At 35.2% G+C, this 12,217-nt stretch overlaps 1 protein-coding gene across 1 annotated transcript; it reads right to left on the bottom strand.

The window, feature by feature from the left end:
- Positions 1-7,692: 7,692 nt before the first annotated feature.
- On the bottom strand, positions 7,693-11,588 carry LOC117791348 (secretory carrier-associated membrane protein 4). Its single transcript, XM_034631080.1, has 5 exons — positions 11,332-11,588; positions 10,883-11,101; positions 10,286-10,490; positions 9,594-9,723; positions 7,693-9,511 (listed from the first exon to the last, which is right to left on the bottom strand). Exons 1-5 carry the CDS (start codon positions 11,392-11,394, stop codon positions 9,103-9,105), a joined length of 1,026 nt encoding a protein of 341 aa, XP_034486971.1. The 5' UTR covers positions 11,395-11,588; the 3' UTR covers positions 7,693-9,102.
- Between the last annotated feature and the right edge of the window lie 629 nt (positions 11,589-12,217).

Here is a 12,217-nt window from a genome sequence, read left to right as displayed (position 1 = left end):
CCACGTCACTATCTCTCAGCATTTACGTATGTTTGTGCGTGTGTTTATCACACAGAAGAAGATGTACCGTTACTGTTACAAAAGTTATAGCCAAACGCCCAACGCAGCCACTTTAGACATGTTCCATGCTCCATGTTCATTGAAGAAAGCACAAACAAGCGACGACCCCTTGGGAAATGGCGCGCATGTGTTGATGGGTTTGTGTCCAGAATAACTTATCCAACTCTCACTCTCTCTCTCTCTCTCTTTCTCTCACACGCACACCATCTCTCGCAATCAAGCCAAATGAGAGCGAGAGAGTAATAATTATAATTGCCAAATTTAGCACGTGATCACTAAAGCTGCTCATGAATGGAAATTTCTTGAGAATTTAAATCATTGCTGTTTTCGATTCTTTTCTACTGACATTTTTTTAGATACAGTTGTTCAAGTGGCGCCAAAAAGACACACAAGCACACGAACAAACAGAAGCCGATCTAGTCCAAAAGCAAAATACATTCAGTGTTGGCGCCACCAAGACGCACAAGCACGTGATCGACTGATCACTAAAGCTGCTCATGAATGAAAATTTCTTGAGAGTTTAAATCATCGCTCCAAAAAGACACACAAGCACTCAAACAAAATACACGCAGTGGGTGACTTTTTTTTATTTGGATCGGTCTGAATATAGAGGAACTTACAAATGTGTGAACCAACTTGGTGTCTAGTAAGCACTTTGTATTTGTTAAAGTTCAAATTCTCAAAATTAATTTATAAAGCACACACAAAAATTGAATACAAATTTGAATTTTTTAAATTAAATCTTTTATTTTTAAAACTTTTAAAAATATGATAGTTAGATTTATATTGTATTTCAATTTTATAGAAGGGTTTTTTACCAGTCTTAAGCGTATTAGGTTCAACTTAGTATTTAAATGAGCAAAGAAAATTTTAAAAAGCCGGCAATTTTTTTTACTTTTAGTATATTTTTCATTAATAATAAATTATTTATACCTAAGAAAATAAAAGTATAGGTTCATCCGAATCTTATTTTTTTTAGTTATTACTCAAGCTCAATTAGACATACACACTATTATGCATACGACTCATTAAGTTTTCAAAATTATTAAGCACTCGATTAATTTTAATGAAATCCCATATTCTAGCAAATACCACAAAAATCAAACATAATCCCAAAGTTTGCCAATGCGACCAACAAAAGCTCTTGAGAAATGGGAAATACAAAAATTAAATATTATTTGCGCGCTGTAGGCGCTGCGCATTTCCCATTGGGGCCAAAAGTGCCCAAAACCAACAAGAACAAGAACAATAACAATAACAACAGCAACAACAACTAAAAGCGGCAGCAGCAGCCGACAGTGGCCCAAAGGAAACGCCAAGTGCCATGTGCGCCGCTTGAATCTGAATCTCAATCTGACTGCAAATGTACAGATGTATGTGTATTTGTGTGTACTTGTGTGTGTGTGTGTGTGTGTGTGTGTACAATCCAATCCAATGCCGAGCACCACACGGCCTTGTGGCCATGCTGTTTCGCTCTCTCTCTCTCTCTCTCTGTCTCTTTGTTTCTCTCTCTTTGTCACTTTTTTGCTCACTGTGTTTGCGTATGATTGTGAGCTTTAGAAAGCTGCGAATGCGACGTACAGTGGAAAAAAACTGGCAAGGATAATTCAAACATTATAAATATTAATAGTGAATTAATGGCATTTACTACTTTGTGAGTTATTTAAAATTAATTGATTATTTGTTAAAAAGTAAAAGGTTTCACTAAACAAATAAAAAAAACAAATAACAAATTGTTATTTTTCGACTTATTATATTTCTGTATAAGCACAATTGAGATAGATATGTTCAAAATTTCTGTACTTCACTAGAAAATAACAGTTGTTCCTCTCTATATTGTTCTGACTTCCCTAAATTTTACAACAGTTTTTGAATTTTGCGCAAGTTGTCATATTTTTTGAGTTATAACCAGAAAAAGCACTTTAAAGTTATGTGCTAAATTAATATTTATTTAAAAATTAAATTAAATTAAATTAATACAGTTATTTAGATCTTAAAATCAAATAAGTTAATGTTGAGTTAAGTTTGGAGGTACTCAAAAATGATTTAATTGATCCAAAAGACTTAAAATAAACAGAACGAAAAGTAATTCTCTATTCGGTTTCAGTTTTCTGTTGTCAATGTTTAAGTAATACTGCTTTTTGATTTCAAATGTTTTTCGATGAGTATTTGCAAATATTATTTATCAAAAAGAAATTGCAAAATATAGCGAATTTTTTCTTTGTTGATCTCCATGCTTAACAAAATTTCTCTCACAATAGAATCGACCCACCAAAAAACTACTACACTGCGTTTGAAAGGGGAAGCACACCTTTCTAAAAAGCCCAAGTTTAAATCAGTGTGACCAATAGTTCACAAATTAGAGCATACCAAAGCTGATACACAAAAAAATAATTGATTACTTTTTCCCCAACCTAATAGAATAATTACTCTCAGTTTTAACGGATACAACATATACCTACATAGAATGTTAGCTAAATATTTTCATTTTCAAACATATTCCCCTTTTATTTTTCTAAAGTTATATGTGTCTTTTAAGGAAATATGATGTAACATATAAAAGGTTTTAAGCCAAAACATTGAAAAATAAATATTATTATTTATTTTTATTTTAAAAATTGAAAGATACCTTTTATTATTTTGAATTTTATAACAAAAATTAAATATAAATTAAATTTTTTTTAAAAATAAAAAATTTAAAAATGTATTTTAATAATTAAATTAACTCTTATAAGCGATACCTGGGCATTAGAATTGAATCATGTTGGTGTGAATATTAATGGAAAGAAAAACAAATGAATTTCATTAAAATCATTGAGAGATTCGATTCGATTTGATTCGATTCGACCACTGTGCGGCGTTAAGAAGAGCAAACGGCAACAGAACGAACAAGACAAACACAAACACAAACAGAAACAGAACCGAAACTGAAACTGAAACAGAAACAGAACCGAAACAGAAACAGAAACGCCACAAACGGCAAACGTGATGCGCGCATGTGTTTTTATCTTCAATCTCAGTTAAAATCATCTGGTCGCCTTTTAACCCCTCTCTTGTTCTCCACCACCCAACCCTCCCCCCAGCACCCCTCCCGATCCTGAGGACAGTAGGAAGAGGCGTTGAAGTGCTGCCAGCCAGCTCACCGCATTCAACTGAGGAGCTACCTTGGTATTATGAAGGGCAATAGGTTGTGCGGTCGTGTTCGGTTCGTATTCGGGTCGCCTGCTCGTCGTGACATCGGCTGCGCCTCGGCAACGCTTCAAGCTAATGCTTTAGTGTTTTATACTGAGCTGGATGTCGGGGTGACTACTGAAGAGGGTCGTGGGTGGAGGGTGAAGGGTGAGGGGTTATAGCCGCCTGTCGGGCGCACTTTACTGCGCTTTGTAACGGCTAGAAATTTGTACTTCCGCCCGGCGACGACGGCCGTAGAAGATTTTAATTAAAAGCAGCAGGAAATGTGACCTAAATAATACTTCCGTATAGTGTGAAAAATTTCACCAACTTAACCTCCCAACCAAAGTCACACATTTGGCTTATTTGCTGCCTAATTTGCCACGCAGCAAGCGATGATCAGGAACGGGAGCAGCAGCTGGAGAATTAAGCCGAAAGTTGCATTCGCAGTTGGTCAATTCACATAAGTGAGAAAAACGTTTTAATTGGACTCGAACAGTCTGATTAACTCGTCTGACAGACAAAAGTAGCAATACTGTAGCGTTAGGAATTTATGAAATATAGAAATAACTGAAAATGAGATAGAATTTCACTTTAACCATGTGGTAAACGGAACATAAATGAATGCATTGCCAACTTTTAGAGCACCTGTCATTACTGAACTTAACAGTTTATTCCATTCATCAACTTACTCCCACTTCCATCCCTATCCCACTCGAATGCTGTGTGCAACCTGTTGCACTAGCTCCAAGTGTGCCATTTCAGAGCTTCGAAACGATTGAATGCGATTGAATAAGAGTCACGGAAAAATAATTCCATTCATGCTCTAACTAATCCGGGAACAACACCGGAGCCGGTATTAAAATTGCTTGACACGATAAGCCTTGACTTTAACTATATCATAAAATGATTTCTATATCATTGTTATTGACTAGTGCCATAATTTACAAGCATCAGCTTGTAGCGCTAGGAAATCAAAAGTTTAATAAATTAAATTAAAATAAAATAAACTAAATATCATTCCGATCATTACTTGGTCTCTAAAGTGATTCTTAAAAAAAAAAAATGTGATATCAGGGAATCAATAAATATCGCTACCGGTTTTGGTTCCGATACGTCTCAAAATAATTATTTCGTTAAAAGTTTCTATTTTGGTTCCGGTATCAGTACTAGTATGAACCGGTACATTTATTAAAATTAAAAAATTTTAAAAACATATGTACATTAACAGATTTGTAAATATATGTACTTTATCGAAATAAACCTTACGTAAATTTGAAGTAATTTTTTTAGATAACCAAATTGTTTTTGCAAAAATTTATCAAACTTCTCGGCTTTGGCTCTTGAATTAGAATTTATTTCTGGCCCGAATCCGCTACCAAATATAATACATATTTTAAATCAACTTTGAAATTAAAGAATTATTATAAAATTTGTATTGTTTTGAATTAACTAAACTATTCTGCTGCGTAGTAAATAAACTTTACAAAAATAAAACAGGGGAATCTATGTAATTATCTTTCAAAAACATATTAATGTTAATAAATAGTGTGTAACAAGAATTCAGATAGTGTGAAAGCAACAGAAGTCTTACTACTAGAGTGGCTCAATTTGTATGGAGTAATAAAAACTCTCCAAGCGGCTATCAAAATCTCAATCTACGATGAATTGTAAGAAGAATTGCCCAATAAACCATGGGTCTAAAATCAATATAGAGCTTTAACTATTTAATAAAAAGTTATAAATACGTGTTATTTATATTGGTACTTGTCTGTTAAAAAAAATAAATAAAAAATAAAAACCCCAGTGCCTGATGTATAATGAATTTAGAGATAAGATTTAGTTGGATCGGACAAGTAGAACAGCAGTAATATCTTATTCAGGTGTGTTTTACAAGCCTCTAACCCAAGCAACCCAAAAGCAATTTTTGGTGTTCCTGAAAACAAGAAATTGCTTTCAAATGTCTCCAAAATTCTTGAGAGATTTGACAAAATTTAATATTTATTAAATTGAATGAAAATATTATTAAATTGAATAAAAATGGAAAATATGTTTGAAAATATTAAATCTCTAACATTTTAGGAACATTAACATTTCGAACGATTGTTTTTTTAAAAGACATTTCTCTTCAAAATCTCTAGAGACTTCTGGAACACACACAATATTAATAGAATTAAAGAAATACAAGCGCCTAAAAGCATGCAGTAGTTTTTATGTTGTTGGAACAAGCAGACAGTTACGCATATAAAATACACGTATATTTGCGGTTTGCTTCAACTATGTATTCGTTTTAGTAAGTAAACGTGTATTTACTGTGGAAAGGTGCAACCGCATAAGATTTGTCGTCATGCTTAATTGCAACTGCAACTGCAACTGTTTTAGATGGCAATTAATGTGAGCCTAAAAGGATGTCCGGCCCAACGTAATAGCAACTTCCTGGCAGGGCAAGAGAAGGCTCCACTACAGCTGCAACTATTGCTATTGCTATGGCTATGACTGTGGCAGTTATTCTTGGCAAGCGGCTTGAGTTGAGTTGGACATTAAATCGATATGTGGGGATTCGATGTTCGTTTTGGCTTTGCCTTAAAGGTCCTGCTTTCTGTCCATGCCATGTCCTTCGCACGCAGCGTGAAAATGCAATCAATAGCAAATCGTCAGCAGCAATTAGTGCCGCAAGTTAACATCCACCTGCCACATGCCACCTATCAACTATCATCTATCACCTGCCGCCTGATTGACCCAGCTGCAACACGTGATCAAACGCCCCAATTGTGGAGGGGCTAAAAGGATTTACCGCTAACAACGACCAGCACTTGAGCATATTTGCTCAACAATTACATATGCCGCATCCATCCATCCATCCATCCATTCATCCATTTATCCATGCGTTCATATGCAACCATTCGAGCATTCTATTCATAGATGCTCTGCTCCTGCGACTGCGGCAAACAATCCAACAACGTGGCGTATGCGCAATTTTTGCCAAGGCAACCAACACTTCCCACTGCCCCTGGAAACTAGCAAACAACCTGTCATACCTGCAGTCATCACAAGTGCCAGAATTTAGAGATTTCGAATCTCTTGTGCTTACTCAAAAGAGCTTCACATACTCGTGTAGGTGTGTGTGTACTACACATACAATCTACACACCTAGAACACACACATATTCACACCTAACAGATGTGCAAAGCATTTTATATCACGTTCTTATACGTACCATATTTTCAAAAATAGTTTGAAAGCCCGCATCGAGCTATGCACAGAAGTGTAAGAAATTTAGGGGAAGATTATATAATTAGCTAGAAGTAGCAAATTCATTTGAGTGGATCAAATTTCACACTCGCACACAAATGAGAATTTGTATTTCATATGGAATATATGAAATTAGATTAAAACGCTTATTACGAACATTTTACTCATAAATATGTCAATGCAGTTTACAATGTGTATAATTGTTTGACACGTAGTTTTTTTTAATGCAGAATGTATTTAGATCAAAATGACTTTCCACTTGAAAATCGGTTCAGTTTTGACCATATTATGACAGTTTGAAGTAGGTCAGACTGTGGGTTTTAGCCACTTTACAAGTCCAAATTTTTGTTCAATTTCACATGATTTTTTACAAAAAAATGATAGGTCTCAGAATTAAGTTTAAAGTGTTGTTTTATACTAATTACGATATAAGGAGTTGATTAAAAGTGAAAACTTGAGATTTAAAATTTTGAATTTTCGAAATTTCAAAGGGGGGACCCTTAGCATCGAAATCGATATCTAGTAGAATTTAAAGGAAATTATTTTTTTAAAGAAGTTAATAAAATTTAAATACAGATTGAATTTAAATGCCAAATAATGATTAAAATGACATTCCGCTTAAAAATCGGTTCAGTTTTGATCAAGTTATGACAGTTTGAAGTTGGTCCGACCTCGGACTTAAACACTTTACAAGTCAAAATTTTTATCCAATTTGGCATGATTTTTTACAAAGAAATAAAAGGTCTCAGAATCAAGTTTTAAGTGTTGTTTTATACTAATTACGAGATAAGGAGTTGATTAAAAGTGAAAACTTGAGATTTAAAATTTTGAATTTTCAAAATATCAAAGGGGGGACCCTTAGCATCGAAATCGAATCTTGGTCGAAAATAATTAAATTTTCTAAATGATCAAAAATTGAATACAGAATGAATAAAGAGGCCAAATTATGATCAAAATGACATTCCGTTTAAAAATCAATTTCGTTTTGATCAAGTTATGACAGTTGAAAGTTGGACAACTCTTTGGCCTAGCAACTTTACCACAACCGTACCGGTACAAACGTTTCGGTATTCGGTTCTTGACAGAGATTTTTCATTCGGTTACGGTTTCAGCTCCTGTACTTAACATGAAACGGTTAGTTTCGGTTAACGGTTCTTATGGACTAAGCCTGAAAGTAAATATGAAATCTAGTGGACAATTTGAATAAAGTTACGTCTATAAATATTGATGTTTATTTGCATTAAATATAATGGATTTTTAACTACACAATATTGATCGTTCGATTTAAATAATGGAAACTTCTGAGAAGCAAGCAAATAAACAATGTAACAAACAATAAGATGAAACACAATTTACTCATTAATATTTATGTATGTATGTATATGTTGTATTCATATACATGTATTTAAGTATGTATAACAATTACAATTAGAAAAAAGTACACGGTACGACATTACATGAGGGCTGGAACTGGGACTGGGAGGGGACCAGAAACGGGATCGGGGAAGGGAAAGGGAAAGGGGAACAACAGCAATGATAATAATAACTCATAAATGGAGACTATGCGCAATCTTTTGCTATATAAAGATAAAAGTTTTTATAATTTATGCTTTAAATACATTTAGATGTAGAGAAGTATGTTTGTATGTATGTGTATATAGTGTGTGGTATATGGTATATGCATATCATAAACGTTTTTACTTAAAGAACTAGAAAACATCATTATCAGCAGCATTTATCATAATCCTTATCTGCATCATCTTCATCATAATCATCATTATGTTTATTATACATACAAATAGCTTTAATTATATTAAACTTTATACTTTGCGCTCGAGCATGGATCGATGTGGGGACCAGTTTTCCAGATTTCGCCGATCTTTAGCTTAAACCTGGCACATTTGCAGGTTGATAAAGTTAATAAAGCATTTTATAAATTCATAACTAAGTAATTTCTTAGGACACTTGCGAAACACAAAATCTGTAAGCTTAATTTCATTATATATTTATATTAATTTATAGTTTATTTACTTTGCTTGTGTTTAAGTGCTTCATATTTGCGTTTTAGCAATTTTAGGCCAGAATGTCTACGAAGGCAACGTGCGCCGTTTTTTTTTCAAGATCTGTTTTTTAGATTCTAGTTTCAATTTTAGTTTAAGTATCAGTTAAAGTATCTGTTTCTCTTGCACATTAATTTCATCAGTTGTTAGCTTTAGAATTCTTTATATATATATATGCATGTTCATATCATATATTATTACAGTATCTAATTGTAATAAGGACGACGGCATTTTAGGAATTATTTATGCACAAAGCAATTAGTTATTAGTTATGCTTCAATGTTCGCTTTTAAGCCTATATATAAAGAAATATATGTTATATTTATTTATATGTATGCGTAGGTGTTTATGTGAATGTGTAGATTATTATCATTGTTTGAAAGAAACATTTGATGCAACGAGTTATTGACTTGGCTCAACTTGGTCTGGTTGGATTCCCGGATACTTTTAAGTGCATTCTGTGCTTTTGTTTGGTTGTCTGATTGGTTGGTTGGTTGGTTAGTTGGTTGATTGATTAATTGATTAATTGTTTGATTGATTGTTTATTGCTGATCGCTGCTTAGTATCTGCTATTGTTGAACTGTGAATTAACCGCCGAGCTGACGGCAGAGGAGGCCGCTTCCTGGACATGCTGATTGCGCAGAAACTCTGTGGTAAACTCAGCCTTAGCCTTATCCATGCTGGCACCGGTGCTACGGTAAATCGAATGGATCTTCATAATCATCAGCACATTGGCGCCAGCGGTGATGGCGAAACAGAACGCAACGATCAGCAACAAGAGCCCAACAATAATGCCCGCAGCTGAGCCCTCGAACTCTCCAATAGCCGTGATGAAGCCACAGTAGCCAAGCTGCTTGAAGCCAATGGCCTGGACGATCGTGTAGATCGTTTGAAAGAAGTACACGAAAAAGAACACCATAAAATTGAAGCTCGAATCGTTGCGGAATGCCTTATAAGCTGGCCGAAACCTGTGCACATCAACAAGAAAGAGATAGACATTTGTGAGATTAGCAACCAGATGGAAAGAGAGATAGAGAGAGATGAACTTACCAGCATACGTATGACGCGGGCGTGAAGAGCACAGTGTAGAAGATGGCCAGAAACAGATTGGCAACATTGCCCTCATGGAAAAGCAAAATGAGACATCCAATGATATTGGCGCACATCGTCATAGTGTAAACTGTCGTAAAAAGACGAGAGTTCCAGGTAATAAATCAATGTTAAAATTTTAAACCATATACAGTTCTATTGTAGCCACCTCTGCATTAGCAACTTATCTTTAAATCACAAAACGTATTTAACTTACAATGTACACTCATTTTTTCTATTTAAGCACCTTTTCTACATAGGAAACTTTTTGTATTTAAATAGATTTATATGAGTTGCTTGTATAAAATGCTTAGAGTACAAGCAAATCTATTTACGAAAACTACATACTAATTGTTAGTAATATTATTTGCTTAGATAAATACTCTAGTACACTTTACGATAGAGACCATTTGTTAAAACTTTAAAATCATAAATAATTGAGCAAGGCATTGATAAATCCACTAACTATTAACAAGTACAATTGATGCTTAAACTATAATTGTAATTATTATCATAGGGGTCTAAGTGAACAAAAGCTATACGATAATGACCGCTATGACTAATGCGACTTGGTGGTCTTATCAGGTCTGGAATCCCAATAAAAGAATAACAAAAACAACAACAACGAAAACAAATTGTTGCCAAATGCTTACACATCCAGATGTAGTACAAATGCTTGACCAGCTTTTGAAACTCGGGCGGAATTTCGACCTCAAAGTCCTGATAGAAGCACGGCTTCAAACAGAAGTTATCCGGCAACGGTGGCCAATTGTTCAACTGTGGCACATTGCCGCCCTGCAGCTGTTGCTCACGCCGATCCAGTTCGGCAGCCTTGCGGTCCAGTTCCTCCTGTCGACGCTGTAAATGATGAAATTGAATTGATGAAACCATGAAATGATAATTCATATCTCAAAGTTCAATCATTGTTGTCATAGCTTGTGTATATATGAGTGGGTGTCATTCAATAGACACTCATACACATACACCCACACATATGTGGGTGAAAGACAGTCGGCTGACAGAGCACGCCTTTGTTACAACAACAACTGCAAGCTGCGGCAACTGCAGCAACTGCAGCAGCCACAGCAATGCAGTAAACCGCATACAAATATTTGTAATGCGAGTCGCATCAGATTCAGTCAGCCGGTTGTTCGGTTAACTGGAGCACCAACCGAACCTGAAGCCAATCCAACCCCAATCCAAGCTGGTCTGGTCTGGTCTGATCTGAATTTTACATATGATTGATTTACCTGCAGCTCCTCCGAGGTGATCTGTATACTGGTGCTTGGCGCCGATGCGCCCAATGAGCTCGGCTGTGGGGGCGGAACGTTCTGTGACAGCGGCTGCACAACGGCCGCTGTATTGGTTGAGTTGATTTGGAGCTGCGGCTTTGCCTGCTCCTCAAACGGATTGTAGTCCTCCAGGGAGACATTGGTGGACATACGGGTCGCCTGCTGTATGGCGGGATCCTAATCACAAACCAAAAAAATTTAATAAAGCTAACAAATAAAGCTTGAAAAGTGTAGGCGGCACACACACACACACACACGCACACACAGATAAAGTGGTGTCGTCGTTGCACCTACAATCACACACACACAAGCGCAACTAAAAGCTTACATATGTGCGTGCATGTGAGTGTGTACATGTGTATATGTGTCGGGTTTTCATCAGCAGAATTTTTTGTTGTCAGGCTTACCGCAAATGGATTATCCAGATTGGGCTCGCCAAATGGTTGATCATCGAAACCGTTGCCTGACATTTTCTCGTCTTTTTGTTATTTGTGCCAAGTTGAGCGCACACGACTTTTTTCACTTTTTCGCCTAAATATTCTCTGGTGCTGCTTTTTACTTCTTTCTTTTTTTTTTGCTTTTGCTTTTGAGTGACGATTTTTCGGAAACTGATGTGCACTGTTGCCAACTTAGCTATTTTATAGCTAGTCTGGCTATTTCCAGAGTTCGTTTGCTAGAATAATTTCAAAATAGCTATTAGCTGGAAATCTGGCTATTTTAAATTTTTATTCAGCTAACTATTGCTAATAACATTTTTGGTAACACTGTGCAAAAGTGCCCACAATAACAAATTTACATACTTTCCAGACAGAAACAGCAATAGTTTCCCCTAAAAACTTGGCAGCAATGATGTGGAAGGCTGCCACCCGGTTTAAAGACTGCCACCCTGCAAAAATTACCCGATCTGGCAGCTTGTACTATTTTAATCAAGTTGCAAATTTGGCTGAACCTAAGATAATACACCTAATTTTGAATTTTTCTTAATTTTGAAGAGAGAATTTTTAAACTTTTTACAGAATTTTTGTTAGAATTTTGTCGATTTTTTTACATTACTTCTCTCCCCTTGGACAAACGAGCTTCAAACCTTTATTAAAATGCTTTCTTTAATTTTATCTAATATCGGATCTTAGATTTTCATCAAATTATTAATTTATTTTAAATCTTTTGCATTTCAAAATTAGCATCAACCTAAATTTAAATTTTTGCAGCTCTAATTATATCAGTATTTTTTTATTTACCAGATGTTCTGGTATATTTTAGCGATAACAGTATATAAGCAAATAAGTCGATTAT

The sequence above is a fragment of the Drosophila innubila genome, chromosome X, assembly GCF_004354385.1.
Source record: "Drosophila innubila isolate TH190305 chromosome X, UK_Dinn_1.0, whole genome shotgun sequence".
NCBI lineage: Eukaryota > Metazoa > Arthropoda > Insecta > Diptera > Drosophilidae > Drosophila > Drosophila innubila.
This window is presented reverse-complemented; position numbering and strand designations above follow the sequence as displayed.

Coding starts and splice junctions, on each gene's coding strand:
- LOC117791348 (XM_034631080.1), bottom strand. CDS start 11,394: ATGTCAGGCAACGGTTTCGATGATCAACCATTTGGCGAGCCCAATCTG. Junction 9,724..10,285: donor TTTGTACTACATCTGGATGT/GTAAGCATTTGG, acceptor TTTTTACGACAG/TTTACACTATGACGATGTGC. Junction 9,512..9,593: donor CCCGCGTCATACGTATGCTG/GTAAGTTCATCT, acceptor TGATGTGCACAG/GTTTCGGCCAGCTTATAAGG.